This window comes from Vulpes vulpes, chromosome X (assembly GCF_048418805.1).
Source record: "Vulpes vulpes isolate BD-2025 chromosome X, VulVul3, whole genome shotgun sequence".
NCBI lineage: Eukaryota > Metazoa > Chordata > Mammalia > Carnivora > Canidae > Vulpes > Vulpes vulpes.
Window position 1 is genome coordinate 73,507,698 of NC_132796.1, and position 17,219 is coordinate 73,524,916.

At 40.5% G+C, this 17,219-nt stretch overlaps 2 protein-coding genes across 2 annotated transcripts; both read left to right on the forward strand.

The window, feature by feature from the left end:
* The first annotated feature begins 8,471 nt into the window (after nt 1-8,471).
* TCEAL9 (transcription elongation factor A like 9) lies at nt 8,472-8,795 on the forward strand. Its single transcript, XM_025988120.2, has one exon. It carries the CDS (start codon nt 8,472-8,474, stop codon nt 8,793-8,795), a length of 324 nt encoding a protein of 107 aa, XP_025843905.2.
* A 3,233-nt stretch (nt 8,796-12,028) lies between these two features.
* LOC112911545 (DNA replication factor Cdt1-like) lies at nt 12,029-12,672 on the forward strand. Its single transcript, XM_072743512.1, has one exon. The coding sequence runs from the start codon at nt 12,029-12,031 to the stop codon at nt 12,566-12,568; it is 540 nt and encodes a 179-aa protein (XP_072599613.1). The 3' UTR covers nt 12,569-12,672.
* The last annotated feature ends 4,547 nt before the right edge of the window (nt 12,673-17,219 follow it).

A 17,219-nucleotide genomic window follows, 5' to 3' on the forward strand; every position in this document is an offset into this window, starting at 1 on the left:
TCATGTTTTAATTTGGCATGCCATCCAGACCCTACTACGCTCCTTAGTGTAGTAGCAAGTCTGCCTCTAGAGAAATAAATTACTTACTAGCTGTTCTTTAGTTAAGAGTTAAAACTGGATCAAGGACTTAAGTTTCCCCACAGAGTCATAATGTGCATAGTGAATATTTATTCAACATTCACAATGTGTCAAACATCGCAATAGGCACAAGAGTATAAGGTTGATAAAGAAATGTACTTGCTATAAGAATGACACAATTTTGCAGAGGAGTAATTGATAACATTTTAATGGATTTTTTAAATCTTACAACATATTTGAAACTCCTTCACATAGATTAGGTTTTGGGGGTGTTACTCTGTTTCAATCTAAGAAGGTGAAAATCTCTGTAATTTAACACTTCATGTATGCCAGTTGCTCTAGGAGGTGGATCTGCCTAGAAGTCACTTTTGGCAAGACATAGGAGACATAAAAAGCCAATGTTGTCACCCTCTGAAGATTATTCTTGAAATTTCCATTACTAAAATATATAGAAAACCAACATAGTCTTTATTATAATTAAGATCACAAAGGACTGGCTTCAACTGTTCCGGCTATCATCTTATTTTATTCATCATTTACTTTATTAATGAAGTCTCATATTCATGTGTTGACCCAGCACTCTCCATCCAAATGGAATGTCTGAGTCTCTAGAGAGCAGAGGACCAATAAGTAAAACTGTAAAGGTCTATTTTTACTAAGACCTTGGCTAAGATACTTAAATTACTGAGGCACATTTGTGTGGTATCCACCTTCACAAGTGTGACAGTGATCTCACAAAAATCAGTGGGGTTTTGTCACCTTGAAGACTCCACCACATCAACCACTGTCAGCAGAAAGAAAAAGATGAAGAAGTGACAGTAGTATTTAGAAGACATGGCAGAATCCAGGGAAGGGTGGCACCCACTTTTCAGCTGCCTGAACTTGTTCCTGGGCACAAGTTAGATATCTCTCGGCCCTCTCTGAGTATCTCTGTGGTTACGGGTTCTGAAAAGTTAGAGGAGTCGGGTAGGATCCAAGCCAACACAGTTCACACATTTAATACCTCATCTGATCTACTCTGCAGCTCTGGGAGACAAAGAGTATTCCCTTTTCACAGGTGACAAGGATGACCCTTTAAATTCATGGTAATAAATATGAGAGAACGCTAAATAATGTGAAATGCACTTTCTTTTTCTTACAACAAATTTTTATTTTTGTATTTCTTTTTTCTTTTTATTTTACTTTATTTTGTTCTTCAGTTTTTGTGTATTTTTTATTGGACTTTGATTTGCCAACATATAGCATAACACCCAGTGCTCATCCCCTCAAGTGCCCCCCTCAGTGCCCATCACCCAGTGACCCCAACCCCCATCCACCTCCCTTTCCACAACCCCTTGTTCATTTCCCAGAGTTAGGAGTCTCTCATGTTTTGTCACCCTCACTGATATTTCCCACTCATTTTCTCTCCTTTCCCCTTTATTCCCTTTCACTATTTTTTATATTCCCCAAATGAATAAGACCATATAATGTTTGTCCTTCTCTGATTGACTTGCTTCACTCAGCATAATACCCTCCAGTTCCATCCACGTTGAAGCAAATGGTGGGTGTTTGTCGTTTCTAATGGCTGAGTAATATTTCATTGTATACATAGACCACATCTTCTTTATCCATTCATCTTTCGATGGACACTGAGGCTCCTTCCACAGTTTGTCTATTGTGGACATTGCTGCTATAAACATCGGGGTGCCTGTGGCTTGGCTTTTCATTGCATCTGTATCTTTGGGGTAAATCCCCAGTAGTGCAACTGCTGGGTTGTAGGACAGGTCTATTTTTAACTCTTTGAGGAACCTCCACACAGTTTCCCAGAATGGCTGCACCAGTTCAAATTCCCACCAACAGTGTAAGAGGGTTCCCTTTTCTCCACATCCTCTCCAACATTTGTGGTTTCCTGCCTTGTTAATTTTCCCCATTCTCACTGGTGTGAGGTGGTATCTCATTGTGGTTTTGATTTGTAGTTTCCTGATGGCAAGTGATGTAGAGCATTTTCTCATGTGCATGTTGGCCATGTCTATGTCTTCCTCTGTGAGATTTCTGTTCATGTCTTTTGCCCATTTCATGATTGGATTGTTTGTTTCTTTGCTGCTGAGTTTCATAAGTTCTTTATAGATCTTGGATACTAGCCCTTTATCTGATACGTCATTTGCAAATATCTTCTCCCATTCTGTAGGCTGTCTCTTAGTTTTGTGGACTGTATCCTTTGCTGTGCAAAAGCTTGTTATCTTGATGAAGTCCCAATAGTTCATTTTTGCTTTTGTTTCTTTTGCCTTCGTGGATGTATCTTGCAAGAAGTTACTGTGGCCGAGTTCAAAAAAGGTGTTGCCTGTGTTCTCCTCTAGGATTTTGATGGAATCTTGTCTCACATTTACATCTTTCATCCATTTTGAGTTTATCTTTGTGTCTGGTGAAAGAGAGTGGTCTAGTTTCATTCTTCTGCATGTGGATGTCCAATTTTCCCAGCACCATTTATTGAAGAGACTGTCTTTCTTCCAGTGGATAGTCTTTCCTCCTTTATCAAATGTTAATTGACCATAAAGTCGAGGGTCCACTTTTGGATTCTCTATTCTGTTCCATTGATCTATGTGTCTGTTTTTGTGCCAGTACCACACTGTCTTGATGACCACAGCTTTGTAGTACAACCTGAAATCTGGCATTGTGATGCCCCCAGCTATGGTTTTCCTTTTTAAAATTCCGCTGGCTATTCAGGGAAAAATCTGCTTTTAAATAATAATATTTATTGTGTTTATTTGCAAAAGCATTTTCACTGGAAAAAAGCAGTCAAGGAACTATAGATAATGTTTGTCAAGCAGAGCCAGAAATACAATCCTTTCTTTTTCATTTCATATGTATTTTTATTTTTTTATTTTTAAAAAGATTTATTTATTCATGAGAGAAAGAGAGAGAGAGAGAGAGAGAGGCAGAGAGAGAAGCAGGCTCCCTTCAGGAAACCTGATGTGGGACTCGATCCCGTGTCTCCAGGATCACGCCCTGAGCTGAAGGCAGCGCTAAACCGCTGAGCCACCCGGGCTGCCCTCATGTGTATTTTTAAAATAATTGATTGGAGGGGGTGCCTGGGTGGATCAGTCGGTTTAGCATCTGATTCTTGATCTCAGCCCAGGTCCTGATCTCAGGGTTGTGAGTTCAAGCCTCATGCTGGACTCCACACTGGGCATGAATCCTACTTTTAAAAAAAAGAATTGGTGAATTAGTAACTAAAATTATTTTATAATCTGCTTAAAATATTTTATTATTGCTAACCATATTACTTTTCCTGGTAAAACATTATCCTAGAAAGAAAGGTTTCTTGGCAGGTAAAATTTAGGGAATAGGTTCCTCCTTTCTTATGTATGACTAGTACTACAGATTGACTATCTCAAACTTAGATTGGAGAAGACATAGAGCAATAAGAAGAGCTTCATTTTAATGCATACTAGTCACAAACATGGCAAAGGAACCAAATGTGAGGCATTCAACCATTGCAAAGACCCTACACCTTAAATAGGTAGTGGAGCTATTAAATCAGATCCTACTCCTATAGAAGAAATACATATGTGAAATATGTGCTACAAAATAATATTGTACTGTTTGCAGACTATTTTTTATTATAGAAGTTACACACACCCACTGAGAAAATGTAAAATAATCTACAAAGAAGTATATAAAAAAAGTCTAAGTCACCCATAAGCCCACCAACCATACTCACTCCTAATATTTTGGTGTATATTGTTCCATAATATTTTCTATAAATACATACATATAAATATCTATGCACATTTTACTTTTTAAAATTAGATCCTCTGCAAGTTACATTTTGTAAAAATCTGCCTTTTTCACATACCAATCTATTATTAAAATACTTCCATTTCAATAAATATATGGTTGACTTATGTTTGTAAGATATTTTATTTCTTCTGCATGTTTTCAAGGGTTTGTCTCATTTTTCTGAATATTATTAATACACGACTATTAAAGACAAAATTTAAATATATAAATGCAACACTTAGAAAGTAAAAGTTGCCAAGGCACCTGGGTGGTTCAGTGGTTGAGTGTCTGCCTTTGGCTCAGGTCATGATCCCAGGCTCCTGGAATGGAGTCCTGCAACGGGCTCCCCCACAAGGAGCTTGCTCCTCCCTCTGCCTGTCTCTGCCTTTCTCTCTGTGTCTTTCATGAATAAATGAATAAAATCTTAAAAAAAGGAAAAGTCACCTTTATACTAAATACTCATTCTCAAATACACCCTATGGGAATAGCTCAGTATATATTCATTCACAGTTCTACTATGATATAGAAATACATTAAGACCCCACAATAACATGACTTTGAATATAATATGGTGGACAATGAGGTATGGGGAGAGGTGGAAATGGAAGGATGACATTTAAGCACCAGTGCTAGGGCACCTGGGTGGCTCAGTGTATTGAGCCTCTGCCTTCAGCTCAGGTTGTGATCCCAGGGTCCAGGGATTGGGCCCTGCATCGGGCTCCCTCCTCAGTGAGGAGTCTGCTTCTCCCTCTCCCGCTGCCCCTCTCCCTGTTCATCCTATCTCTCTCACACTCTCTCTCTCATGTGCTCTCTCTCAGATAAATAAATAAAAATAAAATATTTAAATAAAAATATTTTTTAAAAAAGCACCAGTGCTGAGTAAACAACTGTTACAAGATGGCCACAGAACTCAGCTGAGTCCCTGATGGATTTGGGTTGTGCATCCAGCTAAACCAGACAGTCTCACATCTATCATTCATTCATCTCTCAATAATACAACTTGAAATTTTATAGGAATCAATTTTGTGGACTTTATAAATGTTATGGTACAATTTAATTATATGTTTATATTTTAAATGCCCCCAAATAAATATCTGTATGTTGTGACAGAAATGTAGTACTGTGTATATTAACTTTCAATATTATATATACATAATTATATAATATTGATAATAATTGATTATATATAACATATATAATTGTTATATTATATATAACATATATATAACATATGTAACATATATATAACATATAATCAATTATTATATGTACATACGTATATAATAATGGTTACTTTCCATTTATAAATGGTACACACCATTGGTGTAATTTGAATTGTTTTATTTTTTTAAATATTTTATTTATTTATTCATAGAGACACAAAGAGAGAGAAAGAGAGAGAGAGAGGCAGAGACATAGGCAGAGGGAGAAGCAGGCTCCATGCAGGGAGCCTGACGTGGGACTCGATCCCAGGTCTCCAGGATCACACCCCAGGCTGCAGGCGGCGCTAAACTGCTGTGCCACGGGGGCTGCCCTAATTTGAATTGTTTTAAAAGAATCATGAAGGTTGCTTTCTTTACTGTCTATTAAAATTACCTGGGAGAATTCTTGATGAGAAGATGCACACGCATGTGTGAATGTGCATGTGCACATGCTTGGGTGCATATCTGCTATTGACTAGAACAATTCTCTTTCTGTTCCTTCATTGCTGCTTTTGGCTTGGGGCTTCTCTTTGTATATTCAAGTCCAAGTCAAAGGAGTGATGCTAGGAAGTCAGGTCTATGAACTTTGATGTGGTAAATCATTGCGACTACCATTAAATATTTTCCTGGGATGCGTACCTAAGAATGAATTTGCCCGCTCAAGGCAATGCATATTTTAAATACTTAGCAATTGCTTCAGTATGTACTATCCAGAAAGGTTGGCCAATTCAGGTCCTATGACCTGGAAATAAGAGAAAAAGTCCTTGGGAGAGAGTGCAGAACATGTCAAGAAGTTGTTACACTGAACCTGCTTTCAGATAGTAGCCACCATCAATAGACTTAAATTCCCCTAAGGAGGAGCAAGTGGACTTCTACCCAACAAGGCAGCATAAGACAGGCCAGGGTGATAATAAGGCCACAGGGCCTAGGTTCAGTGAGACTACTCTTCTTTCTTCCCACCCTTTATCTAGGTCCTGTGTACCCTTTGAGGCACAGGTCAAGGTTTTTTTTTTTTTTTTTCTTGCTTGAAGCTTTCTCTATTTTGGGCTAACTGGCTATTTTGGCTAACTTAGTACACAGTCTAGGTCTGGCGCCGGGACTAACATATCCTGTCACACCAGCGTTCTGTTTGGCAGACCCAAACCATTATATCTTGGGTTTTCTGGTACTCATAACACATGCTTCCCAGAAGATAGAATAATGTGACAGGAGAGCAAGTGAAATAAAAGAACATGGGGTAAAGGTTATTTTTCTTCTACATAATCTATTGATTTATTCTGCTTCACAAAGGGGCACCAAAACTCCCACAAAACAAAAATACACATATGTCTCTTCCTGTTATTTTTTTAAATGTTGTCTCTGAGAACTATGTAATTTTTATTGCAAATTTGCAATTTATACTGAAGACTGAAGTGGGTCTGAAAGGAGATCAATATCTGTTGAAGATAATATGAGCCGAGTTCCTTGAGCTAAGTATCATTTAGAATTCCAAAACTCAGTTCTAGAAGATGTACCTTAGTATTCCCTTTCGGATGAGGAAACTTGGGATCATAATGTGAACCTGCCAATTGATGATTCTGCAGGCAGCACAGCTTCCTGGCAAATACCACCATCAGAGCTCTGGAGTCAAACATTACTTTCTCTCTTTTTTTTTAAAGTTTTGTACCATTTTCCCCAAATGAAATCCTAATATAATTATAATAATAGCTTGCACTTTTAGAGCACTTAACAATAGGCCAGGAACTATTCTCAGGATTCTACATGTATTAATTCATTTAACTAAAGTAATTTTGTCTTTGTCATTTCTGCCTATGAAAAACATGTTTACTTTTGTTTAAAAAAAGAATATAAAAGTATTAAGAATAAAGTGAAAGCTAAATTCATATCGCTCTTGTCCCAGAGTCCTTTTTTTTTTTTTTTTTTTTTTTACAACCTGCTACCAAACCAACCCTGTTCCACAACAGCCAGGGACAGGACTGCAGATGAAATGGAGTCTACGGGAGGGGCGATGGATGTAGGAGCTCTTAATCCTGGGAGCTGAAGGCACGAAGCAACAATTCTTAAAAGTTTAGTAGCTCCAGAAAAGATGCAGCCCCTCCCTAGTAATCAGAGAAAGGCGAGTAACATTTTGCCATCTGGGATAGGCGACAATAACTAAGAATGACAAGCCAGATGTATAAAGAGAAAGGGGGCATAGACGGACCCACTTCTGCCGCGCTTTTGGTAGGAATGGAAATTGGGGACCCGAGCTTTATGGTGACGTAGATCTCACGTGACCAAGAGTCGAGGTGTGCAGAAGTCCTGCTAGTCTGGTCCTTGTTCCTGTCTGGGTACCAGGTTTCTTTTAGCCCTGCAGACGGTGGAGCCTGACGCCAGGGAAAAGAGGAGTCAATTTGTCGGAATTTTGAAGGTTGGTGTCAAAATGGGTGCTGCTTGGGGATTTCTACGGTGGGAATGGCCTAGAGCAGAGACTTGAGGGAGCCATGGTCAAAACCATCTCTCCACTTCCCACCTCCAAGTCTGCAGGAAATGATGACCCTTGGGAAAGGCACTAGGGGTCCTAGGAGAAGGAAAAGGAGACCTGTGGTTGTTTAAAAATAATCATCCTCTGCTACTTCAGACTGCTTTCCCAACACTTACTCTCCCCTCAACCCCCACTGGTGTCTTAAATAGAGTTTGGAAGTAATCTGCTTTTCCTACTCCCTGTCAGATGGGAAATTCAAGCTAACTTGCACTGTGGGGTGGGGGGAGAAGTGGGAGAAACAAAAGGTGGGAAAATTTTCATCACCAAATACCTTATTGAGGAAAAGGTACAAGGTGCCATCGGCTCACCGAGCACTCGCCCCTTCCCCACCCTCCCCCCTTCTCCAACCTTCCCTCTTTCCCTGCCATTTCCCATTTGTCTGAAGGTCTGCAGGTCTGTCGTTCCTAGCACTGCACAAAGCTAGAAAAGGGGAGGAAGAAACTAATCAATCAGTACAGGTAGGTTAGGGGAATATTTTAAAAGCCCCTGGGGTGGAATGGGGCGAGGGCCGGACAGAGGTTGTGGGTCCCACTGTTCCTACCCACCCCCGGTTCTCCCAACCTACTCTGTTCCAGGAGGGACTTCTGGTTTGCTGTGTGTAGAAATGGTTGGGGAGGGCCTTGAAAAAGGCTGAAGGGAGGGACAAAAGAGAGGTAAGGAGGTGGAAAGTGGAGGTAAGAGCTGCAGGTTCAGGGAACCCCTGATTGCTGATTGAGTCTCCCAAGTGGAAGATATTTGGTGATAGCTCTGAATCAAAGAAAGCAAATGCTGAGACCTCTGTCCAGAGCAGTTGTCCATTTACCACGCTTTTGACTTATGGTCACCTTGCTTCCTAGAAGTAATTTTATTCAAAGAGGAATAAAGCAGGAAAAAAAGAAAGGAAGAGAAGGAAAAGGGAGACTAACAAGATGAAACCCTGTCAAATAATTGAAGGAAAACCAGAAAATGAGAGTGAACCAAAGCTTGAGGAAGAACCAAAGGCTGAGGAAATGCCAGAGGAGGAAGAAGAGCCAGAGGAGGAGGAGAAAACAGAAGGAACTTTTAGAGAAAAGCTGATTCAGTCTCTCCAGGAATTTAAAGAAGATATACACAACAGGCATTTCAACAAAGAAGATATGCTTAGAAAAAAAAAAAAAGATATGCTTAGAGAAGTAAATGAAATAGATGAGATAAGGAGAGTAAGAAACAAGCTTATAGTCATGCATTGGAAGGTTAATCAAAACCATCCTTAGCTCTATTTAATGTAGTTTGCCTTAATTTTATTTTTTTCTGATATTAACACTGTAATATAACTGTCTTTTGATTTGCATTTTCCTGATATACCTTTGTCCATCTGTCTACGTTTAACTTGTTGGTATTAGTGATTTTAGATGCATCTCTTGTTAATCTGCATCTCATTGTTCATCATATTTTGAACCAATATACAAGTCTCTGCCTTTTAATAGGAGAGCTTTACTCATTTGTACAAAAAAAGATTCCTGACAGGATATAAAATTTAAAAAAGGTTACTAAGTAATATGTGAATATCATATTTTTGAAAGGAAGAATACATTTGTATATTACATATATCCACAGGAAAAAAAAACACGTGAAGGATGAAAGACAAAAAGTAGGATTATGAGTAATTTTTTTATTCTGCTTTTTTGTATTTTTCCTTATTTCTAGAATGTACACACATTATTGTTAAAGTAATAAAAGTTTTTTAACAAAAAAGAAGTAATCTACAGCATAAATTTAATCAATTTATTTCTAAAGGCAATTTATTTCCAAAGTTCTATCAACTTAATATTTGTTGATAGAATTTTAGAAGTGAATATGAACTCCAAATTACCACCAGACCACTTAGCTAGAAGAATAGATTTTATATCTTTTCTCATCTGTAAAATGGAGATAATAATGAGCTCTAAGGGATCATGTGAGGATCAAATAAAGTAATGACTATGAGTACTACAGGTTTCTTTCCCTATCTGTCCGTGTAGGATTCCCAACTCCCAAGGGATCTGTATCAGCTATTTGGGATGATGGACAAAGTAGTTCTCACCTGTGCTTAAGAATAAAGCCAGGAGGGGCGCCTGGGTGGCTTAGTGGTTGAGCGGCTGCCTTTGGCTCAGGTCATGCTCCTGGGGTCCCAGGTCTGAGGATCAAGTCCCACATCAGGCTCCCTGCTGGGGGCCTGCTTCTCCCTCTGCCTATGTCTCTGCCTCTCTCTGTGTCTCTTATGAATAAATAAATAAAATCTTCTTTTTTTAAAGAATAAAGCCAGGCAACTGTTAGGTGAGTGCCGTCTTTTTGTTTCTTTCCTACTGTGCCTGCCCCACCTCCCTTTATTCTCTCCTTAATATTATCATGTATATTGGGTAGTTCTGCCCTTTCATCCAGGCCCCTACCTATTTGCTGATGATGTTCTGAAATCCTCCAATAGTGAAGTCCAACATATTTCTTTAGAAACCCCAGTTGGCTGACTCATCAGTTTAGATAGTTATGCAGGGCAGCTTGGGCCATGATATAGTCTGGGGATTTTTAACCACAGGCCTGAACTTCCCCCATAAGACTCTGACACAATGGGTCAATTTGGGGATTGGACCAGAAGACAAGTCTGTGTAACAGATGTTATGCTTTAGTCAGAATTGCTTTTCTTTGGGTCTAAAGATTATGGTTTTATCTTCTGAATATTTTCTTAGGATGAGTGATCTCTCCCAGAAGACTGGTAGCAGCCCCCCTCACCAGTTCAACAGATGCCTTTAGACCTGTGTAAATTTTAAAGGGAGGTTCAAGTCAGATTTGGGGATACTGCCATCCTTACCCAGAAATGTGGAAGTCCTATGTAAGACTGTGTGTGTGTATCTACATCCCAATTTATACATCTATATATGTGTCTATGGCTCATAGTTCTTCCAGTTGGGTGTTATTCTATTTTTCCTCTGTAATACTCCTTTTGGGGTAATTCATGACTCCAGACTATTCTTCAAGGTTGCAACAGCCTGATGGATACTGGTTGAGCTGGATTCTGACTGGAGTGAGATAAGCTTCCAGGGACTCACTTCCAGTTTTATAAGACAGGATGAATTCAATCCCCTGGTGCTCCAAGGGGTGTTGCTCAGGTAGGATATAGAAGGGCTCGTTCAAGCCACACTCCTCTCCTGACTTTGATTCTCTACTTCAGATTGAAGTAGGCACTAGAATTTCCTCAACTGATGACCAGGCTGTCCTGGATATACTTACCTGTAGGATAATGATTGTCTCTGTAGCAGGTCAGAGCACTAGACTTACTTTCTTCCTTTTTTCCTTCACAAGAGGGCTTGATGAGAACTTTTTATACGGAAGAAGACCTCAAAATTGACTAACTAAAAGCATTAGTTATGATAGTCTGTCATAGGCATGACTCCTGTGGATGAAATCACCTTGGGGTTAAAGTAGAGGGCCTGGTGGGGGGGTGGGGATGATTTTAGATAGTACACAAACATATTAAATTGTAATAGCCATGTGTTTATTTATTTTTTTTTTAAAGATTCATTTATTTATTCACGAGAGACACAGAGAGAGAGAGAGAGGCAGAGACACAGGCAGAGGGAGAAGCAGGCTCTCCGCAGGAGCCCGACTCGGGACTCTATCCCAGATCTCGGGGTCACAACCTGAGCTGAAGGCAGCCACCCAACCGCTGAGCCACCCAGGCGAACGTTCCGCCATGTGTTTATTTAAATGTATATTAATGAATACTCTATTTCAGGCAAAAGATGATAGTATAGATTTAAGGTGGTGTTATAAAGCTTCCTTTTCAAAAAAGTACTCAAATTAAGTAGGTGAGTCAGTTTGAAGACAGACATGAAGCACAGGCAGTACACAGACATTGCAAAAATTGTCCTAGTGGGAAATATTGTGCTTGTATAACTGATTTAGGGATAGTATCTGGAAACACCTGTCAAGAATTATACGATCTGATGGGGTGCGTGGGTGGCTCAGTCAGTTAAGTGTCTTCCTTCAGCTCAGGTCATGATCCCGGGGTCTTGGGATTGAGCCTCACATTGGGCTTCTTGCTCAGCAGGGAGCCTGCTTCTCCCTCTCCCTCTGCCTGCTGTTCTCCCTGCTTGTGCTCTCTTTGTCAAATGAATAATAAAATCTTAAAAAATAATAAAAAGAATTATGTGATCTGAGATTATACCCTACATACAATTTAATGAGTTAACCTGCTACTCTTGTCAAAAACAAAAGATATTATTGCTCATGGCAAAAGCCATAGCTAAAGATTCATACTGGTTTTTAGTTCTCCATGATCCTCAAATCATATGAGGTGACACAGGCCCTTTTATGGATGTCTGCACATGCAGTGCATTGTGTAACAGAAAAAAAAACCTGTGTTTGGAGAATTCATTGGTTTCATGGTAAACAGAAGCAAGCCTGCTCTCTATCCAGGGAAAGATGTTACCTCATTCTTCAAAGTTGCTTGTTGCAAACACAACTCTGAGACATGGACTACCTGTTGGCTCGTGCCCGCAGCCTCATGTCACCCAGGATGGAAAAGGCCCTGAGTGACCTGGCTCTGCGTACAACCAAGCCTCGCAGCCCTGGGGCCCCCAGCCCTGCCCTGCCGGCCACCCCACCTGCCACCCTGAAGGGGGTGTCCCAGGACCTGCTAGAGAGGATCCGCTGCAAGGAGGCACAGAAGCTGCTGGCGCAGATGACCCGACACCCAGAGCAGGAGCAACGGCTGCAACGGCTGCAGCGGCTGCCCGAGCTGGCCCGCGTGCTGCACAGCATCTTTGTGTCCGAGCGTAAGCCTGCGCTCACCATGGAGGTGGCCTGCAGCAGGATGGTGGGCAGCTACCCTGCAGCCATGAACCCCGGAGAGATGGAAAAGCACATACGGCTCCTCTCTGAGCTGCTACCCGACTGGCTCAGCCTCCACCACATCCACACAGACACCTACATCAAGCTGGACAAGGCTGCTGACCTGGCAGGTATCATCATGAGGCTGGCCCGCCTTGCCCTTGCAGAGGCAGCACTGTGAGCCTTGCGGACACTGGCCTCAGGCTCCTGGCCCGCCCGCTGTGTCCATTTTACTCCCATTAGGAACACGATGCACTTTCCTCCCTTCTGCATTCCCCACCAGGCTTTCTGGCCGGTGTGGATGGTAGGCCTACCCCAGAGCAGCGTATCGTCATTAAACTGGTTTCTGTTGGGGAAAAAAAAATACAACCCATAAAATTCAAGTTCAAGATCTTACAGGATTGTCTTTGTAAATCCTTGAAGTGGTTGCCTGGAAATGCATTGTGTCTTCTTTCCTTCTCTTTTTTTTTTTTAAAGTCCTATATATAATGTTTAGTTGAAGATTCTCTTCCTCAAAGGAGATGGCCACCTTTATTTGTGCCGACTGCCTCTTCTCTTCATTGCAGCAGTGCACTGTGGACTGTACCATTTTCCTTTTGGTGCTTCTGTCAAACCAACACATCCATAATGGAACCATTCTATTGGGCAATCTTGGTTATCACATCCCACCATCTCTCCATAGGATACCTGATTGCAAATGCAGTATCGTGGTTCATTTGGGTCATAAGTCCAATCAACCTGACTGTTTGAATCAGACTCTGGTACTACTGTTGTTTGTTGAGAGATTTCTTGTACGACAGTTGATGAAGAAGAACATGACGACAAGGAAGAGGAAGAGGAGGAAGATGATGACTGCTGACTTGAAGACTTTTTTTTCACCACCATATCAAATTTATTATTCCAATGGCACTAATACAGCTGGAGGTGCTCACGGTGACACCGCACAAAGTTTCCTGCCTTCTAGCTTCTGTCCAAAAAGAAAGGTCTACCCGCTTGTTCCTTCCCCCTTTCTGGGGGGAAATCCACTACGGGCCATTTACCCAAATAAACCTCTTAATGCGCCTTTTTTTTTTTTTTGACATTTGAGTTTCTGAAATGGAAAAAAAAAATGTTGAGTGTCCCATCCCGCCTCCCCCACCCCCACCGGCTAAATAAGTCCCTGCTGCTAGGGCGTTTGTTGCCTCTGAAATTTTGAAATAAATATTGAAAGAAACGGCATCAAGTGTTCACGTTGAGTGATGGCACTAAGTGGGCCCCAGAACCTGTCAGGTGGAGCGTCACTGGACAGTCTCGAGGTGTCATGGAGAATGCGAGGGCTTGTTGCTGTGGTCGATCGTCAGCCAGGTGCAGGGGCTGTGCTGAGTCCCACCTGGGGTGGTGGGCTGCAGGGGAGGGCTGCCTACAATTTGTCCAGGAAGTTGTCCAGGGCAGGGATGCTTTCCTTCAAGCCTTTACGCTTGCGTGTTTCAACCACCACCTGGCTGGGCGGCTGGTGTTGTCGAAGGGATCCCCGGGCAGGATCTGCCAGTGGTCAGATACGCACTGGGGGAAGGCCTTGCCACCGGTGTACGACCTCAGGTCAGCAGTGAAGCCAAAGGACTCATTCACAGGCAGGTAGGCCTTCACAACAAACATGGGAGTGCCGGCCACCTGGGACTCCTCAAAGACGTGACCTCGCTTCCTATTCAGGACACCATAGATGCCACCAACCACTTGTTCTGGACACTGAATCTCCACAAGGTAGAGTGGTCATGGTCTTACCTTCTTTGTATACCCAATAAAAATGTGCAGGGATGATCAGGATCCAAGGTGGATTGACTCCCAATAACAGTTTTCTCTGTGCAATAAATCTTAATGTGAATGGTAAGCCTTTCTCAATAGAGCAAATTTGGATTTATAATTCCATGTTAAATAAAGCAGATAATGCACTGTACTGTAGAGTGTAAACAGGGCATTTGTAACTTTGTAATTCTTACTTAATACATAGGATTTTGAATGAATTCTAATTAACTGAAAAGAACAACTAAGAAACTAAAAGTCAATAGTCCATGAAGAACTTTAAAGTTAACATAAGACATAGCTACTATGATGCACAAAATAAAAGGAGAGGAGCAAGACCATTGGATGTATCAGGATACTAATGAGAGAAGTAATCTTATGCAAAAATTTTCACTGAGAAACTGACAGGAGCATGTGTTTTTGAAAACCAGCCTTGGATTCCATACATACATAATCACCATGACTCTGTAAAAGGAAAAAGCAAAAGCCAAGAGAAGAGACGATTTGTTCCCTCCACAAGGAAAGTTCAAGGTAGAGTAAAGTTTGAGGGAGGGTGGGACCTTTCAAAACAGTGTCTAAATGCAGTTATTTGATACTCTGGCACTAGGGTTTTGCAAGAGCCTTAGCAAAAACGGCTGAACCACTGGGTTTATTTGGGCAAGGAGTGTCTTTTTGCATACTTATTGTCCATTTTTACACTTTGCTTTGAGAAATGTCTATTCAAATATGTTGCCTGCACCCCCTCACAATATTTTCAGTATAGTGTGGGTAAAGAATCTTTAAAGGAATAAAGTAAATCCATATGTACTACACATTCACCATGCCATGATTAAGAGAAAAATGAAGGACAGGAAACATAGTATAAAAATACACACACACAAACACACATACATACTCGTACCTATAAATATCAAGATGAAGCCCTTTAGCTCACTAAAGGGAACAATCATGTCTTTTTAAGTGGTATTCTGATATCTCACCATACCTTCTGCTCTCTGGTTATTTAAGAAATAAATATTTTTTACAAATTTTTCCTAATGGGTAATTCTATTATCCTTGCTTTGTTTTTATTTTAAATATTTATTTTGTTTGTTTATTTGTTTGTTTGTTTGTTTGTTTGAAAAAGAACATGAACAGGGGAGGAGCAGAGGGACAAGCAGATTCCACTGAGTGAGGAGTCCAATGCGGGGCCTGATCCCAAGACCGTGAGATCATGGCCTGAGCTGAAGTCAGAGGCTTAACCAACTGAGCCACCCAGATGCCCCAAAGGATACTTGCTTTGTAATTGCCAAAATATTTTCTGGACTTACAGAGTCCTTTTTCTCTTCCATGAACTCTGAACCCTTCTCCAGATGTCATTATCATTAGCCTACTAGTCTAGTTTTCTTCCTTCTAAGATTTTATTTGAATTCAAGTTAGTTAACATAGAGTATAGTATTGTTTTCAGGAGTAGAATTTAGTGATTCATCACTTACATATACTACCTAGTGCTCATCACAAGGGCCCTCCTTAATGCCTATTACCCACTTAGCTCATCCCCTGCCCACACCCCTCCAGCAACCCTCAGTTTGTTCTCTATAGCTAAGAGTCTCTTATGGTTTGCCTCCCCCTCTGTTTTTATCTTATTTTATTTTTCCTTCTCTTCCCCTATGTTCATCTGTTTTGTTTCTTAAATTCCATGTATGAATGAAACCATATGGTACTTGTCTTTCTCTGGCTTATTTCATTTAGCATAATACACTCTAGTTTCATCCACATCATTGCAAATGGCAAGATTTCATTCTCTTTGATGGCTGAGTAATATTCCATTGTATACATATATCACCATCTTCTTTATTCATTCATAAGTTGATGGACATTTGGGCTCTTTCCATAATTTGGTTATCTTTGATAGTGTTGCTATAAACATTGGGCTCCTTTGAATTAGTATTTTTGTATCCTTTGGATAAATACCTAGTAGTACAATTACTGGGTTGTAGGGTAGTTCTATTTTTTTTAATTTAAGTTCAATTGGCCAACATAAAGTACATACTTAGTTTTAGATGTAGTGTGCAATGATTTACCAGTTGAGTATAAGGTAGTTCTACTTCTAACTTTTTGAGGAACTTTAACACTGTTTTCCAGAGTGACTGCACCAGTCATTAGCCTACTACTTAATAAAAAAGGAAGGTGAAGGGATGCCTGGGTGGGTGGCTCAGCAGTTGGGCATCTGCCTTTGGCTCAGGGCATGATCCTGGGGTCCAGGATCGAGTCCCACATTGGGCTCATTGTGGGGAGCCTTATTCTCCCTCTGCCTGTGTCTCTGCCTCTCTGTGTCTCTCATGAATAAATAAAATATTTTTAAAAAAGAGAAATGAAGCTAAGAGAAATTAAGTGTCTTGGCCAAGGTCCCGCAGCTATTAAATGAAATGTCTGACTAAGGTCAAAGCCCCTGCTTCTATTTTCTACTCTGCAACAGTTGGTATTTAATAAATAACAACAACAACAACAACGTGCTTAAAGAATTCCCATTATTTCTTCAAAGCTCCATGTCCTTTTGAGTCCTGATCTTGGTTCCCACAATTCTTCTTGACTGAAACATTCTTTGAATCACTCTCCAAACACTTAGCATGGATAACCCCTACTCATCCATCTCAGAATAGATGTTACTTCTTTTTTTAAAATAAAAAAACAGCTTTATTGAGATACAATTCGCATACCATATACTTTTACCCACTTAAAATGTATAGTTCAATGGTTTTTACTATGTTCAGTTATATGCAACTATCACCATTGTCAGTTTTAGAACATTTTCAAGTCAGAAACAAACACCATACCCTTAGCTATGACCCCTCCTCCATGCCTCTATCCCTCCAGGTCTAAGCAAACACTAATCTTTCTGTCTCTACAGACTTTGCTATGTTGTATATTTCATAAAGTTGTGCTAATATAAAATGTGGTCTTTTGTGATTGGCTTCATTCACTTAGCATATGTTTTCAAGGCTCATCAATTGTGTAGCAAGTATGTCTTCTTTCTTTTTATGGCTGAATAATATTCTATTGTATGGATATGC